The following is a 20,695-nucleotide window of genomic DNA, read 5'->3' as shown; positions in this document are numbered from 1 at the left end:
CTCTTGCCAATCTAATTTCCGAGACATTCATGGGTCGCGCCTTCCATTCCCCTTCCTGATCAGACCGCACCTGCCATCTCTTACTGATTCGCAACTTCCACTGATCCAAGACCCGGTTGCATCTGCCGCAGACAGAGTTCACCATTGCGCCCTCCTTTTCAGTCCTGAGTGCATCGTGCCTGCCTCCCAAGCCACACGAGTCGCACCTTCCTCCCGAGCCACAGGACGCGTTGCACCTTCCTCATCGTGCAAAAGTGTGTCGCACCTTCCCCGTCAGTCAGGTAGTCGTGCCTTCCTGTCTGCCGTGACGTGACCGCACCTTCCTAGCAGGGAGCCGTCCTGCGTCGTGACTTCCGTTCCTGTGTCATATGCTCGATCGTGCCTTCCCCTTCTGGTGGATCTGGGTCGCACCTTCTACCTCCATACAACCCGGTCGCTCCTTCCTTGCCTGGGTCGTACTTTCCTTACCTATCACCTTGTCGCACCTTCATTATTCGACGATGCGGGTCGCACCTGCCCCTTCCACAACCTGATCGCAACTTCCTCGTTCCACGGGGCGTGGGTCGCAACTTCCTTACCTGCCACGGGTCGTGCCTTCCTCCTCTAGTAGGATTGGGTCGTACCTACCTGTTTTCCTGGTGTAGCCTCCGTTGCACCTTCCTGGCTTGATGACGGGGTCGTGAGTTGCACTCCCAGTTAATCGAAGGATGGAGGGAGGGATGGATGGATGGATGGATGGAAGGGCGTCGTCGTACACATGTATGCTCGAAGCACGGACGTGGCGTTGTGGATCAATCGGCTAGGCTGTATCTGCTGACATACGCTGCGGCCTTGGAGGAGGTGAGTAAGGAAGTGGAGGCATATCGAGGGACAGCGCGGATGCAGCCTTATTAGCAATGGGTTGAAGGTAGCTGGAGGTAATGAGGGATAAATTAGCAGAAATGGAGAAGCAGAGACGGGTATGACGCGGAATTTCATACATGTTGATGTCTTGAAGATGCGGAAGAGAACTTGGTACTGCTTGCTTGCTTCTGCAGAATTGCCGCCAGGTGCGTACCGGCGTCTATCTAATATGAAGGTTTACACCTGTTGAACTCGTTGAGGGGTATCATTGTGTTGAAATATGACAATCGACCAACCAAACAGAATAATGAATCATTACGCCGTAACCATGCTATGCCGCATCATAGAACTATCCTTTCGAGGAAATCTAGCCTAGAATAACCCATCAATCTCGCCTGTCTCAGTATCGACATCGACATTGATGTATCCCGGTGCTGTGGGCAGACCAGGGATAGTCTGAATATCAGCAGCCAACGCATATAGATATCCAGCACCGACAGCGAGTCTGACATCACGGATCGGTACGTCGAAGCCAGTTGGCGCACCCTTCAGTGCCGCATCGTGGGACAGACTGTACTGTGTCTTCGCGATGCATATCGGGAGGTGTCCGAAGCCCTGCTTCGTGTATGTGTCGACTTTCTTCTGTGCGAGTTCGGAGAATGTGACCGAAGCAGCTCCGTACATCTTTTGTGCGATTGCCTCGATTCGTGATTGGATTGTTGAGGATGACTCGGGACCTGCTTCGTAGAGGAACTTGAAGTCTGCACCGTTTTCTTTGCTATTCGCGGCTTTGATGACGCCCTTGGCGAGGTCAACGGCGCCGAGGCCACCCTCCGCCCAATGGTTGGCCATGATGGCGTCTTGAGCGCCTGCTTTGAGGGCTTCTTCTTGGATGACTTTCACTTCGGCCTCGGAGTCTGTCTCGAATTTGTTGATGGCAACAACGACTGGCACACCGTACTCTTTGGCATTTGAGATGTGCTTGGCGAGGTTGACGCAGCCGGCTCGGAGGAGGTCGACGTTCTCTGTTCGGTACTCTTCTGCAAGAGCTGCACCAGGTGAGATCTCTGGTCCGCCACCATGGACCTTGAGAGCACGAATCGTTGCGACGATCACAACAACGTCGGGTACTAAGCCTGATGAGCGGCACTTGATGTTGAAGAAGCGTTCGCCGCCCATCGTGAAGTCAAAGCCTGCTTCTGTGACGACATAGCCTGCCTTTTCGGCGACATCCTCATCTGGCTCTGTGCCTGCAAGCTTCAGTGCCAGCTTATCAGCCAGGATAGAGCTGTTGCCAATTGAGATGTTGGCAAAAGGACCTGCGTGAACAAAGACTGGTGTGCCTTCTAGAGACTGCATCAGATTTGGCTTGATTGCATCCTTCATGAGTGCAGTCAGAGCACCACCAACGCCAAGGTCATCGCAGGTTACCGGGTCGCCACCTCTGGATGTACCGATGACCATGCTTCCAAGTCGTTCTCTCATGTCGTGAAGATCATTGCTTAGTGCGAGCACGGCCATGCATTCACTCGCGACAGAGATGTCAAACCCTGTTTCTCTTGTTTGGCCCTTTTCTGTTGGTGCTTGACCGACTGTGATTCCTCGAAGATGTCTGTCGTTGACGTCGAGCACTCGTCGCCAAGTGATGGTCTCTGGATCGATGTCGAGACGAGCGAATCTTCGAACCTCTTCTTCTGTCAGCTCGTCTGGGTTTGTCTTGTCTATGCCTAGCTTCTTCAGCCTTCTGAACATGATGGGCGCGAATTCGCGCTTTCCCTTCTTTGCTGGTACTAGTCGCCGGTATAGTGGACCGTCTTTCTGTGTGTTCTCGTGGAACATTCTCGTCTCGATAGCGGCTGCTAGCAGGTTGTTTGCGGCAGTAATGGCGTGAATATCGCCAGTCAAGTGAAGGTTGAATTCGTCCATCGGAATGACCTGACTGTAGCCACCGCCAGCTGCACCACCCTTGATACCGAAAGTCGGACCCATGGAAGGTTGTCTGACATTAGCAAAAGTGATCTTGCCTAGGTGCGCACCTAGCGCCTGTGAGAGACCCATTGTTGTAGTTGACTTTCCTTCGCCCAAGGGCGTGGGTGTGATACCAGCGACCAAGATGTACTTGCCATTTTTGCGATGTTCCAAGCGCTTCAACAGGGTCAGGTCAACTTTGGCTTTGTAGGCACCATATGGCTCAAGTTCATGTGGTGCAATACCGACTTCCTTTGCTATCTGGGTGATCTGCTTCGGGTGTTGCGATCTGGAGACGGCAATGTCCGAAGGGACTGGTTGTTGCAGCTTGATGGGTAGAGGTGTAATATGTCTGGCTTTGAGGATTTCGAAATAGGTCTTTGCAGCATCGACAACATTCTGAAGCAGCATAGCAACAGTCATGGGGCCAACACCACCGGGAACGGGAGTAATGTGTGAGGCGACCTCGACAGCAGAATCGAAATCCACGTCACCGACCAGTCTCTGACCGGACTTCTTGGAGTCGTCTGGAATGTAGTTGGTGCCAACATCGATTACGACTGCGCCTGGCTTAAGCCAATCGCCCTTGACAAATTGCGACTTGCCAATAGCAGCAACCAAGATATCTGCTTGCTTGACAACATCTTTCAGATTCTGTGTCTTGGAATGACATACTGTGACGGTAGCATCGGCGTTCTTGAGCAAGAAGCTAACTGGGCTTCCCACAATATCGCTTCTGCCCAACACAACAGCGGTCTTTCCCTTAGGGTCAACACCAGCCTCTTTCAACAGCACCATTACGCCTTGTGGGGTGCATGGTACAAAGAATGGTTTGCCGCCTCTTTTCGCCAGTTCACCAATGTTGGTAGCGCCGAAGCCATCAACATCCTTCTCGTCTACCACAGCGGAGGTGATTGTGTGTTCGGAGAGATTCTTGGGCAGAGGCAGCTGAACGAGGATGCCGTGCACCGAGGGATCATTGTTGAAAACTGTGATCTTCTGCAGTAGTTCTGGTTCTGAGATGGATTCTGGCAGGTGAACAAGTTCGCAGTCTATCGAAGCCTCCTCAGCCGCCTTCAGTTTCATGCGCACATACGTTGCTGAATCCTGACGATCGCCAACTTGTATGATTTTGAGACTTGGCTTGAAGCGAGGGTTTGACTTCTGGGCCTCTTCTATCTCGGCATGCAGCTTCTCTCTGATACTTTTTGCTATGGCCGTGCCATCGATCTTTGTCCCCACCATGGCTGGCGACGAGCTTGAGAATGACCGGCGGGGTTGAGAGAGGGAATGGAGGCCAGGATATAGACAGCCTGTAGCTGTTGTTGGTTGGTGAAGTACCCGAGCCCTAGGCAGATATTTTGAGCTTCGAGTCAAGGTACCAGAATTTGAATGAGCACATGTATGAGCAGCGCTCGTGTGCAAAAAATGGTGAGGGGAAGACTGCGAAAATTGGCCGCAGAGAACGGGCAGCCTCCGATATCGAACAAATGTTACCGATCGAGTAGAAAGAGAGGATGCCATAATTTAGTCCTAGCTCGATTCTGACATCTGGCGCGAGAATTGATGGCTGTCTTGATCGAATATGTTTTCTGAACGCCTTGAACTCCGATGAAACGATAGCATACCTAACTCACAGTCATCACAAGAATCATCATAAATTATTCCCAGCCTGCGTCGCGTTGTCATCAGCCGTCGCGTTTCTCAAGGAAAAAATTTCCTTCCGGGCCACGTCTTGGCATCACCTTCATGCATGCCTACACGAGAAATGATTTTGGTAACGATGACCAGCATAATTCCGGGAGAGTCAAAGGACCGCAGAACAAATGTCTCCTGAAAAACGATTGTTCACGAAAGGGCTCTGTAGTCTCCAGCTAACACAGCAATACTGCTCGTCTCCGAAATAGATCGAGCTTGTAATTATCTGGTCCAATAGGATGCCTAAGGCATGAATTATCAGTCAAATCAGGGCTGCCTGGCCATTCTACTGGGAAGTTGGTATTTGGTGGCAGCACTCGACGACCTTAGTATGACAGTACTACCTGAAACATGTATCAATCAACTTGCGGTGGTAAAGCACCTGTCAGAGTGTCTGATGGAATGTGCAGATAATCAGGCACTCAGGCATCAAGCCTCGGATTGGACGAAATGAAGGCCGAGGAGATACTATGTTTGCCATGCAACAACACTCAGCGAACCTGCAAAGTCAGGGGATTGTGATCCGAACTGAGCTGGTCAAGACTCGTTGCAGAACTAACTCTGAACTTGATGAGCATGAAGCACCTAAGGCAAGCGCCAAGTTGGTACCTGGTGCTACCGTAAAGTACTCAACTAACTCAAACGTGATCACGTGGTGATGTGAGACGTGCGGGCAACCATGACTCGCCTGCCGCGCACTGAAACAATATTTCGACATGTTACTGGTCGTTCACTTAAGAGTCACTTCGACATCGCTCCTACCAAAATTGTGCAAACAAAATAAATACTTGATAAGCTCGCCTGTCGCACACTGTACAAATAGTCTCTGCCGTCAAATATCACGATTAGCCACAAATTCATCGCATCCACGACAGTTCTGAGGTCTCAAAATGAGACCCATCCTCCTCCAAGGCCATGAGCGGTCCTTAAACCAGATCAAATACAACCGCGATGGCGATCTTCTGTTCTCGGTCGCAAAAGATAAGGTTGTCTGCGCATGGTACACCAGCAATGGCGAAAGACTCGGCACATACACAGGCCACCAGGGCGCTGTCTGGACCTGCGATCCTTCGCCAAATGGCAAACTGCTCGCCACTGGTGCAGCCGACAACACCATCAAGCTGTGGAACATTCAGACAGGCGAATGTGTGAAGACATGGGAGAACCCGACAGCCATAAAACGAGTACAATTCTCCGAAGACGGCAGCAGATTACTCGCTGTCACAGAAAAGCGCATGGGTTATCTAGGCACAATCGTCGTCTACAGCATCCAATACGGCGAAGACCTCACGCAGCAGTCCGACGAAACAGATTTGAAGATTACATGTGAGGAGAGCAAAGCCACAGTGGCTGGCTGGTCATATCTAGACAAGTACATCATCGCAGGCCACGAGGACGGCAGCGTATCACAATACGACTCAAAGGTAAGCACAAATACCCAGCCTATACCATGCCAATGACCACGAATACTAACCCTTCGTAGACCGGCGAAACGATCAACAACGTCGAAATCCACGAATTCGACACACAAATCAACGACATCCAATTTAGCACGGATAAAACCTACTTCATCACAGCCGGCAAAGACAAGTCCGCAAAGATCGTCAGCGCCCGCGACCTCGAGATCCTTAAATCCTACACCGCCGATACACCCCTCAACACCGCCGCCATAACACCCAAGAAAGACTTCGTGATTCTCGGCGGTGGACAGGCAGCCATGGACGTCACAACCACGAGTGCCAGACAGGGCAAATTCGAGGCGAGATTCTACCACAAGATTTTCGAGGATGAGATTGGAAGAGTGAGGGGACACTTTGGCCCGTTGAATACCATTGCCGTACATCCACAGGGGACGGCGTATTCGAGTGGTGGTGAGGATGGTTATGTGAGGATGCATATCTTTGATAAGAGCTATTTCGATTTCATGTACGAGGTTGAGAGGGAGGCGAGCCGGAAGTAGAGATGCAAATGGCACGGGAAACGAGAGACCAGAAACGATTTGACAAGTTATGGTACAATCCTGCCATGATGGCTCGTGAGCATGAATGCATGACAAGGTTCATGATCTAATTACTCCCTACTTCCTGCTTGCTTGTATCATCCATTCCTCCAGCTAACGCGTCAGTGTTTTATCGCAGACGAGCGGACGGATGGTCTTCAGGGATCTTTCTTGCCTGCTGATTGGGGACTCACTGATGAATTGGTTGGTTGGTTAATCGGTCGACTGATTATTTAGTCAATTTGCAGAGGCGAGAAGGAAGGATGGAGGCAACAGCTTTGGAGTACCTGAGTGAGGAATGGACAGAGGGAGCGAGCAAGCCTGGGCGGATACTGTATGTAGTATCCACGAAGTCGTCGGGGCTTTGAAGGACCCAGGAATTGCTGCATATTCGTGTGATAGTGAGTGTCTAGCACGTTGATGGAATCCAATCCTCTGATCGCGAACGCTCAATTTGCTAGCAGACAGACATAGGAAACGGACCTTAGAATAGTGCCAACAGAATGGACTAAGTGAGTCGACGCAACCACTGCGCAGAAGCCATACATATGGTTGATAGTTTCTTCTCGTTGCAGAGGAACCACATAGACCTAAAATTGCCTAGAACGCCTCTCTTCCTCCCTCCCTCCCTCCCTCCCTACATACCTGCCTACCTATCTACCTAGCACGTTACATTCGTCCTTTCAATCAATCACTAAGATGCTAACCACACAACCCAGAGTAAATCTAGGTCAATTTCCATGTAGGCTCAACCCCAACTCTGCCCCTTCGCAATCCTCTCATCCCCAAGCGGCACCTCAATAAAACTAAAATCCCCACCCGCACTATCCCTCTTCCCCAGCCTCAAATCATCACCCCCCATCTGATAAAACAACAACTCCTGCCTCCCGCCACTAACAGGCGTACTCCCCGTAATCGCCATATGCGTTCCCCCCAACGCCCGATCCTGCGGCTGCAACGCCCAACTATCATAGTCATTACTACTACTTTCCACCGCGGAACTCGTGGTATCGTTCGCGGGCGCGAAGTCCGTGTCCTCGGCCGCCCAGAGTATATTGACGCCGTTGATGGTTGCGTCACGAGACTGGTAGATCATGAAGTCGGTGTAGCCGATTGATGTGCTGGGGTGGACGTCGTTGATGGCGATGAGGGGGGCGAGTGTGTATGCGTCGATTGGGTGGGACGGGGTGCTGGTTTTGTTGGTGTCGATGTCTTTCCACCAGATGTTGAGGGTGTTGTTGCTGTTTATCATGAAGACGTAGGATGTTGTGTTTGTGAGCCAGGATTGGCAGCCTATACCGGCGTGGGTGTTCATGTTGGGCCAGGTGCGGGTGTGGGACCATTGGGATTGGCCTGTTGTCCATTCGTATTGTTCGAAGGTTGTGTCTTCTGCGGCGTACCATCTGGGTGGTGGGTTAGTGGAGAACGTAGGATGGTAGATGTGATTGAAGATCAGGGGGCGGATGGAACTTACATGTTCATGCCTGTGGAGGGGGTGGAATTGCTTGTGCTGAAGTTTGCGTCGTTGTAGTTTACCAGTGATCCGTAGTAGTTGCCGAAATAGCACGCTTGCATGCCTACTGCGTCGGCGTCGTTGACTTTGAGGTTGAGGTCGTTTAGTGGGCCGTCGTCCCAGACATTTGTGAGACCTAGTGATTCATTGGTGTTGATACGCTGCCTGAGGAGGTTGTCTTCCGAAACGTAGAAGAGATGCCACGTTGCGACAGAATTTGCATCAATATATGCCACTGTCGAGAGTGGTGTTGCGTTCTTAGCATTTGTTGTGACTTCAGTGACGAATTTCCATGATCCATCGGCTCCATAGAGGAGCTGCTCGATCTCACCAGTATATGTCTGGTAGAAGACATAAATGCTGTTATCGCCGCCAAAATTGACGTCGGCGAGTGCCACGCCGCTTCCGTTGAAAGCACCTTGCTTAGAGTAGTATTCTGGATTCAGAGCACCACCAATTGTGTAATTAGGATCCTTACCCGACGAGGAGTCAGACGAGGAAGAGTCGTTGCCCGTGCCTACTCCTACACCGACACCAACGCCGACAGCAATGGCGATGATGACTAGTATCAAAGCAACTATTGCGATAATGAAGCCTTTCTTTGACAGGCCAAACAAGTATCTCTTCTTTTGTTCGGACGGAGGTTGAGTAGTCGTGGGATCTTCTCGAGCTTCACTGAACCGGCCCGTTGGTGTTGGCTCGGAAAATGAGTGATGATATGTCTTGGGCGCGAAATATGCTTCTTTCTCACCGTGATCGGGAGTTTTCTGATACTCTGGGACCTTCGGCGTGATCTGGTGCCCTAGTGAGGGTGTCAGCCCTGTTTCCTTGCATTCTCTGATCGTTACCACGTACCCGCCGGCACGACTTCTGGGTAGTCGGCATGATTCTGTCCGTCTCGAGGCGGCGCTCCAGTCTCTGAAGGTTGAGAAGGGTTGCTACCCAGTGGCGGAGATACAGGTGAATGTACTCCAGTATACCGCGGCGGTGCAGTTACGCTGGGTGTTGATGGTGGTGGAGGGGATCGCGCTACAGTTGGGGAGAATTGGAAGTATTCATAGTCGCTGACCGGTACTGTCTCGCTTTCCCTTCGGTTCTGATCACTCGTCGACGAGTCGTATTTTGAAGTCGACATGATGGTCGATGTTCGGTGGAACAATAATTGGATCAGGCATCTGTGTGCGAAGAGAAAGAGTAAGCAAGGAAACCAGGACTTACCTTTGGCTCTTCATGCGCAGACTAGGGCACTTCAAGGGCTTTCTGCTCCGAAGTCTGACAACTTTGTCGCTTGTCAAGGCCGGGCTTGACAGCTCTGGACTGCTCGCGTAAGGCGGAGGCCCCTCTCACTTCCGTCAACCCATGGCGGCCCCAGACAAGGCTGATGCATGTTGACCCACTGATACGGTTCGAAGGTGGCTCAACCTGGAGGTTGTCTCATCCTCGCGAATGGGAAGGCATAAGCACTTGCACGGTGCGAAAACGTGGGAGCGCCTAATGCATGGATGAGTCTGAATGGAGTAGTCGATCGAGCCCGAACGAACCATGTTTGTGTTACCATTCTGCATCGGTCAGTGCCACAATTTCATGGCAGACGTTTCTTTTAGGTTCATGGTTCGCTTGGTTCGCAAGATGTTCTCTTACGTCGCACGTGTCCAACACATGAACGTGTCTCTGCCGGCCTGAAGTTCAGAAACGTTGTATTGATAGATCTCAAGATGCGAGTTGCCGAGCACCGATATAACGAATAGCTTTCATTGTCTGCACTTGTGTCAAAGTAAGCGTTCAAATCAGCGACAGGGCAGGCATCAATTCAGAACCAGAGTTCGCTACCGTTTGGCCTCATATTGGGAGTGCACTGCTCACTGCGGAACGATTTCGCTTGTTGTCTTGTTTCGATGCAAGCTGTGTTAGGACAGCCAGAAATGTCAAGTGCATGGGAAGTTGATAGACGGATAACCGAGAGGAAAGTGCTCTTCGCTGTTCTTTACGTCTTGATGTGGTAAAGTGTACTTGTCGCTTAGTGCTTATTGGGTCGAGCAACCGGTGGCCCAGAATGCTGCGCTCTCGAAGTGGTAAGATCGATAAGTTATTCATCATTGCTATTCGTTCCACATCATGCGCTGTCAGCATGCATTAGAGGCGAGTTTATGCAACAGGGGACACTGAGAGTCTTGATAAGTGGTGCTGTCGTCTCTGTATGGTGGTCTTCTAGCACAGATACGAGTACATGAAGAAGCGAAAGCAAGAGCTGCCGATGTTTCCCACGTCACGTCTTCGCAATCTGAGTGAAGGCAAACACTCCAAACACAGCAGCCGAGATTACCACTCTTATATCACGTGATTAACACCTTATCATCGATCCGTACTCCTCGTTTTGGAAACGACCCAGTCTTGCACGACGAGTAAACTCCTGAGATTTTCAACCGTAGGAGTAATCAAGGCAATACCTTCACTACCGGACTTCAAGTATGCGGCGCATTTCGATGGGCCCCTCTGTCTCTATCATGCCCAAGCCAATGATATCTTTGCTCCAGTGCTTCTTTCCACACCAGACGGAATATATTTCCAATTGACGTCACCCAGCCAGCGGAAGCAGATCAGCATCCATCGTAGCCATTTGACAAATGTTGTCGAAATGCTCCAGCTATGCAACGAGTATTGGCACGCAATTTTTCATTCAACGACTCAAGCTGAATATATAGTCAGAGTCGCCGATACTAACCCATGCTAACGTCGTGCTGTGCCAACTCCTGCCCCAATCTCCTGTCCAACCTTCATAGTTGAGTGACTTTTAGCCTTGACAAGATGGCAGCTACGAACAAGATTGACGGCCTGGTCGATGGCACGAATGAGAAACAGAAAGGTACTGGTGTTTGTGAGGATGGGGATTTGCCGGCTAACAAGGCTCAGGACCAGATCTACCCACAGAGCTTCGTGATGAGCTCGAGAAGCTCGAGCAGCAATTTTATGTTGACCGGAAAAAGCTGAAGCAAATCAGTGAGCGCTTTCAGCAGGAGCTTGAAGAAGGTATGCCATTGCATTGCCGACATAGCTGAAGTTCGAGCTTGCACGAAACTCGACTCAAAGTTGCGGACCCAGCGTCATTACGATAGGAAGGCGTTGTCGTCCATCCCGGTGGTGTCCGGTAACCGCCAAGCATTGCTGTCTCTCCCTTCCATAATCTCACCAAAACGTAGCCATCCCCTACGTCTCGGGAAAGGAGCCACCACCCTCCCTTTATTTTCAGGACTATTTCATCTCCTACTCGATCGCGAGCTAACCATGCCTAGGCCTACAGGACCATGGCAAGAACATTGCCATGTACGTAACCTGGGTCCTCGGTTTTCCAACCGGCAAAGAAAAAGGCGACTTTCTAACGCTCGATCTGGGCGGCACAAACCTCCGTGTCTGTTGGATCAACCTCCGCGGCAACGAGCACGAAATCGGCATAAAACAACAGTCCTACAAAATGCCCGATAGCATCAAAACCGGCGACGCCTCCTCACTCTGGTCCTTCATAGCCTCCTCCCTCCAAACCTTCATAAGCGACCACTCCCTCAACGGTGCCTTTTCGAACCCCCTAAACCTAGGCTTTACCTTCTCCTACCCCGCCATACAAGACTACATCGACCAAGGCATTCTTCAAACCTGGACCAAAGGCTTCGACATCAAAGGCGTAGAAGGCGAAGACGTCGCCTCCCAACTCCGCTCCGCAATCTCCGACCTCAACCTCCCCGTCTCCCTAGTCGCAGTTGTAAACGACACAACCGGCGCAATGATCGCCTCCTCCTACCACGACCCCAAAACCATCATCGGCGCAATTTTCGGCACAGGCTGCAACGCAGCATACATGGACAAAATCTCCAACATTCCCAAAATTAACTCCAGCGACGAAATCAAGAAGCTAGACCCAGAAACCCCCATGGCCATAAACTGCGAATACGGCGCTTTCGACAACGCGCGCAATGTCCTCCCACTCACAAAATACGACGAGCAAATCGACGCCACATCCCCCCGGCCGGGCGAGCAAGCCTTCGAGAAGACCTCGGCGGGTCTCTACCTCGGCGAGATCTTCCGTCTCATCATCCTAGACTTACACAGTCGCAACATAATCTTCAAGGACCAGGATATCAGCAAACTACAATCCCCATATACAATCGACACATCGCTCCTCTCCAACATCGAGGACGACGATACACCGGATCTCTCCGACTCTGGCAACGAGTTCAAAGCCACATTTAACATCACTATGACACAACCGGAACTGCAATTCACCCGCGCGCTCGCAAAACTCATCGCGGTTCGAGGCGCAAGATTATGTGCGACGGGGATCGCGGCGATATGTCGACACCAGAAAATCAGCAGTGGTCATGTCGCGGCAGATGGAAGCGTAGCGAATAAACATCCGAAGTTCAAGAAGAGGTGGGGCAGGGCACTAGGTGAAATTCTAGACTGGAGTGAAGCAGATAGGGAGGAGAACGACGAGAGTGGCGAGGGCGATGAAAGTCAGAAAGGGCCAATCGTATTGACGAGCGCAGAGGACGGAAGTGGTGTGGGAGCGGCGGTGATCGCTGCTATGACGCTTGAAAGATGGGGAAAGGGGCAGAAAGCCGGGATCAAGGGAAGTGGGAGGGAGTAGGTGGGTAGATTACCTATATGGTGCGTTGGTATCTCTGTAAACAACTGAGATCAAAGGCGAGCGAATGCGTAAAGAGTCAGCAAGCCGCAGGTGTGGAAGTGACGATCTGACTGTGTAACACTGCAGTCCGCCCTACAGATCCACTCCTCTAAGTCGACCCGTCTACAGCATGTCTACAGTATCTAATGAACAGTGCGTTCCCTACCTACCTCAACCACCGAATCGTCCCTCGACGTACATGCACCCACTATCAAACGCCCCACCTCACCCTGCTTCCACGTTCCATACTACTTACTGAGCATACGTAGTTCAATCCAACCGCCATAAAGAAAAAGCCCCCTGTACCTTACCTAGTCTACTTATCGCGCTATCCTGAGTCAGAAGCCCACGCAGCAAAACAGCCATGTACTTATTGGCCATGACCATAATCAGTCAGTCCCGCCGTTCGATCTCGCTCTGCATATATCAAACTCTACCCCATCATGGCGTCCCACTGCCTCCTATTCCTGTAGTGGACTCCCAGCCACACCACACCACACCACACCACATGCATGAGCATACTCAATACAAGAAAGCATTCACTCACTCCCCCGGGCCTCGACGAGCTCAGCCTACTAACGGATCTATCTCCCCATCGCAGAGCAGTATCTGTACCTGAAGAACATGCGCGTGTGATCATCGTTACGACCTACATCAAGATTGAATTGAATCAGATCCATGACCACTACGCCGAAGTATCAACCTAGCTACTTACTCACTATTGATATCGTAACGAGAGCGCACGGGGTTAAGCCATTGTACGGTAAGGAGTCCTACCTACGTTTATGAAGGACACGAATAGAGCCGTATGATTCCAGCGGTTCATAGCAGGATCGTAGACGGACAAACGGGGAATCCACGCATCCGTGGGTCATGATGTTCATATCTCGTATTGTGAATAGCTAGGTACAGGCCGGTATGTATACATTAACCGTACGACTCCGTTCTGTCCATTTTGCCGTTTCGCCTGGCTAGCATTATTCCTCCTTCCACGCCATTCTGTTCCATGCCTTGCCGGCATCTCCCGTGGTACAATACAAAAGAAATAAATCCATGTGGGACGCATCATACATAATGCACTCACCACCACAGTTCATGAACCCCACTTTCACTCAATCTCGTCACCAGCACGTACTCATCCAGCCATCCCAGCTCCAATCTCCCTCATGTCATCCTTCTCACACACAACCCGCAGTCATCTCCCTCTCCGCAAAACCATACGAAGACCTGACCTCAAACCCGCCACACTCCCCATCATCCTCCACCGCAGCAAGCTCCAGTCGTAACCCCCGCTAGACACCTAATCAAAACTCCTCGACAACCTCCTATCCTCCTCAATCATCTCCACCGCCTCCGTAACATCCCCATCCGCCGCAACAGCATAAACATGCAATCTATCCCTCAGATTATCATCGTCGCATCCGAAGCCACACATCTTCAGTTGCTCGACGCAGGTGTCGTATTTGTTTTTCTCGGGGACATACGGAATTGTGGTTGTTGTTGGTTGAGGCTGAGGTTGGCTTGGGCGTGGCGGGGCGGTGAAACCCCATTGTGATCTTGACTCTTCTCGTGCGGAGGGCAGAGAGATTGTAGATGGGGATGACATGTTCGTGTTTACGTTGGTGTTGTCCATATTGCGTGGAGATGAGAGCGCAGCTGGGACGGCTGGGGTGTTTTGAGCTGTGACTTCGTCTGGGAGGAGGTTTGGCCCTGTTCTGAGAGGCCGGAATGTGGCTGGTGGGGCGAGGTGAGGGACGAATGCTGGTCGAGCTGTGAATGGAATGGGTGGGGGATTTGATGGCGATGGACCGGAGAGGAAATCAGGCTTGTGAGGCCACATGAAAGTGGAATCGTCGTACCGCTGTCTGCGTTCTCGTGCTCTTGTTGGGAATCGTGACTGTGCTGGTGGTGCTGGCGGCGGAGGTACAGCGAATGGGGCGAATTGTGGAACGCTCCGGTGATGTCTCACACCGCGGTGGGATTCGAACTTCGAGGAGCCCATAGGAATTTGAGCAGTTGCGTTAAACGAAGAGGTGTTGTCAGCGCCGAAGCCAACTCGCGGTTGCGGCATGTTTGGCATGGACGGCTTAGTGTCTAGCTTCGGAATGGATTTCATCTGGTCGACTCGACGTGCTCTTGCTGCCTCGAGCTGTTCGTTGAATAGCCGCGATGGACTGACGGATCGTCGGTATGCTCGGTATGGATGAGATCGCATTGGACGATAGGAGGGGCCAGAAGTTGGATCGCAAGCAAAGCCTGGATCGAAAGGCCCGGTGAGTCGAGAAGCAGGATTCGAGGAAGCCGTAGTGTTAGCACGATGAAGGCCAGTGTTTGACTTCTCATTGTGGCGGCCGATCATTCGGTTGAAGAAGGCACCGGAACTCTCTCCAGAAAAAGGTAGCATAGGCGTCGACTCGTTCTTAACGTCAGGCCAGGCTCCTGGCAATGGCTTACGAACAGTTTCGGTGCTTTCTGCCTTTGGTAGGGCATCGCGCTGTGGTTGTATTACATTGGATGGTCCCTGCTCCGTCTCAGTGGGTTGTGTCATTTGTGCCTCTTTCGTGGCTTCGGCAGCACTGATTGCTTGAGCCCTTGCAGCAGCAGTAGCATTTGCACGCTCAAAAGCGGGCTCGTAGTCACGTCGACCACGGCTGAAGAAGCGTGGAGAGTCTGTGTCTGGCGACACATGTCGACCAGTTTCAATAGTTGATCGAGCGCGACGAATGGATCGCAAGGGAGGATACCTGGCCAGGAAGTCGGCATCGTCACTTGTATCGTCAAGGATAGATGCATTGCGTGGTCGTGAAGGTAGCTCGTTGTCCTTCAACCTCTTTCCCTTATCTTTCATCTCAGTCGAGAATGATTCATCGTCAATGACGATAGGATTCGAGGATGAGGAGCCAGCTGGTACGGGTGTGTCTTCTAGGAGCTCGTCTTCAACGAAAGCGAACTTGACTTTCGAGGATCGCTTCGAGCTCGTATCACTGACCTGTCCCTCGTCTGATGTAGCAACTTTCGGCCTCGCTGGTATCTGCTCCAGCGCCGGAACTTCAGGGAGCTGTTTGCCCTGGTTTCCACGCAGTGCCTCATCTTTGTACGAGGAATCCCGCCCTTCACCAAGAATGGTGGAGATGGAGTGGCCTTCAAACTGCTTTGCAACAAGTGCACCAGCTGCACCTGCACACCGCTCTGCCATGGCACTGTCCGGCGTAGACAGCTTTGAAGAAGCAGAATCGACTGTGCATGGCTCAACATCTACCCCCTTCCCAAGCTCTTTAAAAGCCTCAAGACCAAATGAACCGACCTCGGTGAGGATGCCCTTGACACCTTTCAGAATATCCTCGACAACACTAGTATCAGTCTCTTGGGTCTTGTCTGCAGCTTTCTTCAGTGTATTGGCCGCCAGTTGCAGGACATTAGCCAGACCACTGAGATGCTCCTCAATGCCATCAAGGATGTTAATAGTTTCAGGCGAGCGCTCATCGTGGGCCATCTGGCTGACCTCTTCCAATTTCGGCGACTCTTTGACGGCCTCGGTGTTGGATGAGCTGGCTTCTTGACCCAAGGCGACACCAGGCAGTTGTTCACTCACAACTGATCGCGAAAGAGGCGCCGAAAACGGCGGATAAGACGTATAACCCACAGGACTCTCCACCCCACCCTCTAATTCCGGAGACCTCGACCTTGCCCTCAACATCTTACTCGAATAAGCCTCATGATCCCTCCACTCAGCCAAACTACCACTCGACCGCTTAATATCAAACACATGCACAAGCTTCCCATCAGTAGGATGTCTCGTCTCAGCAATATTTGTCCCTCTATACTTCGGCACCGGCTCTTCTAAACGTTGACTCAGCTCAAAGCTACTGCCGACTGTGATTGTCTCGCCGTCATCGTCATCGAGGTAGAGGAGTTTGGCGTCGGGCTGCGACTTGATTGTGCTGTCGTATTGGCTGCGGGAGATGGAGACGAGGCTGGGTGGGTTGGAGGGGCCGGCGAGGTCGCGGATACCGAAGGCGGGGAGGGGTGGTGATTTGCTTCGTTGGGACATGTTTGGTTAGTGATGGTGAGGTGGGTGGTCGATATGTATGTACTGCACTGCAGGCGGATGCGTCAAGGTGCGATGTGTATTGCGAGACTCTGCTCAGATTGGGAGAGCAAGTAGATTATCGCTCACTGCATCATATCAGATCATGCAAAGGTGTCATCGATGGTGAGGCTGATGATTGAACACGAAGAAGTGAGGCAGGCAACAGTGATGGGAGTGATACTGACTCTCGTCACAGGTCACAGGTGTGGTTACGCATCTCCAGTTCGCCTGCATTGCCCCGCATGAGAGCAAGTTTAGCACTAAACATGGCAAGATGGGTCACGCTATTGCCTGAAACTCAGACAGGTCCACTAAGACGCGTCAAGATAATTCTCAACAGCCTCAGCTTTGCCCACAGACGTCGTCGAGGAGTATTCAGTGATTGATTTCATATTCATATTCATATAAGAGAATGCTTGTTGCATGCAAGTCCGCAAGCTGTGACATGCTACAATACGCCATACACCACGCTCTCCCAGATCTTCGATTCGTAACGTCGTAATATAATCCAGCTCAAACGCGTCTGTTTGACGAGGAAGCACCTTCCAACACCACCCACCAAACCCATCACATCACCGCGCCATCGGCGAGTCACTCCTCGTACTCGCCGTATTCTCCTCAAATTCAAGCGCAAAATCATCAATATCTCCCCACTTCTTATTCCACGCCTTAACCTCAGCCGTCGCCGCCTGCTCAGCCTTATTCCTGTTTCTGTTCTTCTGAGGACCAACAGTGTCAACATCCATCTCACCACCCGATGCTTCGTCTAACAACGACGCCACCTGATTTTCCTTTCCAGCTCCGCGTAGGCGGGAGCCACCATACTGCTGCTTTTGCTTTCCGTTTCTGGATTTGGCCGCTAGAGGTGTGTTGGCTGATTTTTCGCGCATGGCTGTGCTTGTGCCCGTGGCCGTGTTTGTGGTAGTGTCCTGTTTCGATGGTGACTTAGCTTGTGTTCCAGATTTGGTAGTAGATGATAGTGGACGTGGAGTGCGCAGACGCGCGGGTGAAGGCGTGTAGGAAGTGTTTCTCGTACTCTTGGATGGTTCTTTCATCTTGGTATTGGTATTGGCATTGATATTAGTCTTGGTTCTGGCACCATTTCCAGTTTGCTTCTTGGCCGTATGGTTCGTCTTGCCCTTGGTTTGTGGACGTTTCTGTGACTTCCTGCTTCTGCTTGGTAAGAATGCTGAGTGATCGTTCTCTTCCTCTGATACGTCTTCCTGAGGCGAGTCATCTGGAATCTCAAACTCGCTCTGCTGCTGATGCTGCTGCCTTATCCTTGATTTCAGCTTCCTGGATGGCATTAGATCTTGTAGCTGCTCTGTGCTTGGAGCGAGCGGTTTGCGCTGCTTCTTGCTACTTGAAGGCTGTGCTTGGACAGGTACCTCAGCATCTGACTCGTCATCACTGCTCTCGGGCGGCGCCATTATGTCGTCTTGATCCCTCTGCTTCTTGTTCAGTACCTTCTGCTGTGAACGCGTTGGTTTCGGTAATTGGTCTTGAGGCAGTCGAAACGGATTTGAGGTCGGCTGAGGAGGTACAGGCGTCAAAGATGAGGAAGATCGTGCGGTAGTCGCTGGCTCAGGTGGCCCCGAGACACGTTTCCTCTTCAACGACGATGAACCGCTGACCTGAGGTGAGGATGCTGCCGGTTGTCTCTCGTTGACTGGAGTGGATACTTCGTCCGGCAAGAATTCAGCTTCATCGTCCGTGTTGATGGTCGAGTCATTGTTGTCGTTCTCTATCAATTGAAGGATACTAGCCTGTCTCTTCCTGGGTTTGATCTTGCCTAGCACTGATACTTCTGCTTGTGGCGTATTCGACACGCCATTGGGCTTTGCATTCACCTCATCGAGCTTCCTTTTCTTCGCACTGGTAGCGCTTCCTGCATTAGTTGCTGTTTTGTTCGACGCATTCTCCTTCTCCGAACCAGATTGCGCTGCCGGCGTTGACCTTGCAGAAGCTACTGAGTTCGCCCTAGATGCGCTCCTCGACCTCTGACTCAGAACCTCCTCCGTCTGCTCGCGTATTGTCCTCGTGCGCTGCGACTTGCTCGGGTACGCGCCTGGCGTGTCGCCCTTAGCCACAGCTCCAGATGCGTATATTTCTTGTCGCTTGCGGTAACGCCCAGTCCTGTCGGTAGTAACGATGTTGTCGCTGTCGTCGCTGTTGTCCGGCCTTTTGCCAATTGGCTTCTGCAGTAGTTTCTTCTCGTGCTGTTGGCGAGCTTGGGTTTGGTCTGGTATTACCACGCGCCGTTTCCTCGGACTCTTGAGGGTGAAACTGTTCTGTCGGCGCTTTTTCAGTGGTGGCCTGGGCATTTTGGGAGGGTGCGCGAGCTATGCGACGGCGTCGCATGGGCTGAGTAATGATAGTGATGGCGGAGGTGGGATCTGGGACGAACGGCGAGCTTTCACGCGACTTGCGACGCGAATGGAAATGATGACGATGGAATGTTTTGATCGCGAAGAGGAAGCTTCCGCGGAACTCCGCTGCAACTTTAGGCTTCCGGATGCTGGACAGTGGGGTGGTTCCAGGGGTCATGTGCTCGAAGCTGCGCTCTCGTGAGTACCAAACGTGCACAAACTTCGAAATATTCACGGCTTCAAGCGAACAATGTTTCCATACGTGTCCATTCAATATAGTCATTAGGGAAGTTGGCCACCACGTCGGATGACAGCAAATCTTTCTGGTTAGACCGACGCCGTCGCTGGCCCGGATAAGCCGGAAAAAACGTTTCCTCATATAGATTAGGGCTAAATCTGTTATCGGTTGACTCATTATAAACTTATACACCTCGTTAAATAATAACGTAATGATTTAATAGTAGTCTTTAGCCTTATTAAGATAAATCTAGATCGTAGGTGTATATTACTTATAGCTTATACTTATTTATTAATAACGATACTTTTATATATAATACGGTATTACCGCCTTTAACGAGTAAATTAAGAGTTCTAGTAGTATATCTACTAGCTAAGAAAGCGTAGTAAATATCGAATAAGAGTACTATTACGATCTATTAAGCTTTAAAAAGATCGTTAGTAATACTAAAGTAACGTTAATACTAAGTTTTATTTCTACTTTACTAAAGCCGAGATTAAAAGGCTTATAATACTATTAGGTATTAATAAGTATATATATTAAGTACGCTCTTAGCTAAGTTTAATCTAAGTACTATATATTATACTATTTAAGCTAGCTTATAATAAAAGAGTCGCCGATAGAGTAGAGATTTTTAATTAAGATAAATCGTACTTACTAAAGATCGATAATAATATTATCTAGTATCTCTTTATAAGGTTCTAAGCTATACTTAAGTAAGATAATTAAAAACTAACTAAAAAGTATATTATAAAGTGCGTAAGACTACTTAAAGTAAAAGGTTACTATCTAGGTATATAGTTATTTATTAATAAAACCTTTATTTAGACTATATAACCTAGTAAGAACTAAGTTTATAACTAGTTAACGATATATAGTAGTTATAAAGGTAGCTATAATCTTTAACTATAAGGTTTATTAACCCTTAACGGTCTTATTTTAAGTTTATATAATCTATTTCCTAATAGTATAAATAACTAAAAGATACTAAAGGACTTTAGTTTAAACGAAAAGGTATAGTCTTTAGTTAATTATATAGATTTAGAGGTTTAGCCGTAAATTTATAGCGATAAAGGATACTATACTAAAAATCATATAGTCTTTACTTTTATAAAGAAAATAAGGGGCGAGGTTAAGCTACTAAAGGTAAAGAAGGCTACTAATAAGTATATATCTAAGTATTAAATTAAGATTAAGTATATCTTTAATTATATTATTAACTACTAGAAATAGCTTATAAGTAATAAGAAGCTTAAGATTAGTATATCGCTAATTAGATCTTAGTATTAAACGGGTATA

At 50.1% G+C, this 20,695-nt stretch overlaps 6 protein-coding genes across 6 annotated transcripts; 2 read left to right on the top strand and 4 right to left on the bottom strand.

Annotated features, from left to right (window-relative positions):
- Nucleotides 1-1,215: 1,215 nt before the first annotated feature.
- ADE3 (tetrahydrofolate synthase) lies at nt 1,216-4,056 on the bottom strand (the record flags this gene model as incomplete). Its single annotated transcript, XM_064873248.1, has 1 exon — nt 1,216-4,056. One exon carries the CDS (start codon nt 4,054-4,056, stop codon nt 1,216-1,218), a length of 2,841 nt encoding a protein of 946 aa, XP_064730352.1.
- A 1,343-nt stretch (nt 4,057-5,399) lies between these two features.
- TIF34 (translation initiation factor eIF3 subunit) lies at nt 5,400-6,469 on the top strand (the record flags this gene model as incomplete). The annotated part of the gene is made up of 2 exons (XM_064873247.1): nt 5,400-5,933; nt 5,993-6,469. 2 exons carry the CDS (start codon nt 5,400-5,402, stop codon nt 6,467-6,469), a joined length of 1,011 nt encoding a protein of 336 aa, XP_064730351.1.
- Nucleotides 6,470-7,256: 787 nt separating this feature from the next.
- PMZ80_004823 (uncharacterized protein) lies at nt 7,257-9,156 on the bottom strand (the record flags this gene model as incomplete). The annotated part of the gene is made up of 3 exons (XM_064873246.1): nt 7,257-7,911; nt 7,983-8,823; nt 8,877-9,156. 3 exons carry the CDS (start codon nt 9,154-9,156, stop codon nt 7,257-7,259), a joined length of 1,776 nt encoding a protein of 591 aa, XP_064730350.1.
- Nucleotides 9,157-10,826: 1,670 nt separating this feature from the next.
- Nucleotides 10,827-12,660, top strand: PMZ80_004822 (uncharacterized protein; the record flags this gene model as incomplete). Its single annotated transcript, XM_064873245.1, has 3 exons — nt 10,827-10,884; nt 10,932-11,048; nt 11,312-12,660. 3 exons carry the CDS (start codon nt 10,827-10,829, stop codon nt 12,658-12,660), a joined length of 1,524 nt encoding a protein of 507 aa, XP_064730349.1.
- Nucleotides 12,661-13,999: 1,339 nt separating this feature from the next.
- PMZ80_004821 (uncharacterized protein) lies at nt 14,000-16,750 on the bottom strand (the record flags this gene model as incomplete). The annotated part of the gene is made up of 1 exon (XM_064873244.1): nt 14,000-16,750. One exon carries the CDS (start codon nt 16,748-16,750, stop codon nt 14,000-14,002), a length of 2,751 nt encoding a protein of 916 aa, XP_064730348.1.
- A 611-nt stretch (nt 16,751-17,361) lies between these two features.
- PMZ80_004820 (uncharacterized protein) lies at nt 17,362-19,113 on the bottom strand (the record flags this gene model as incomplete). Its single annotated transcript, XM_064873243.1, has 1 exon — nt 17,362-19,113. One exon carries the CDS (start codon nt 19,111-19,113, stop codon nt 17,362-17,364), a length of 1,752 nt encoding a protein of 583 aa, XP_064730347.1.
- Nucleotides 19,114-20,695: the final 1,582 nt, after the last annotated feature.

This window comes from Knufia obscura (assembly GCF_036327395.1).
Source record: "Knufia obscura strain CCFEE 5817 isolate CBS 148926 chromosome Unknown scaffold_5, whole genome shotgun sequence".
Classification (NCBI taxonomy): domain Eukaryota; kingdom Fungi; phylum Ascomycota; class Eurotiomycetes; order Chaetothyriales; family Trichomeriaceae; genus Knufia; species Knufia obscura.
This window is presented reverse-complemented; position numbering and strand designations above follow the sequence as displayed.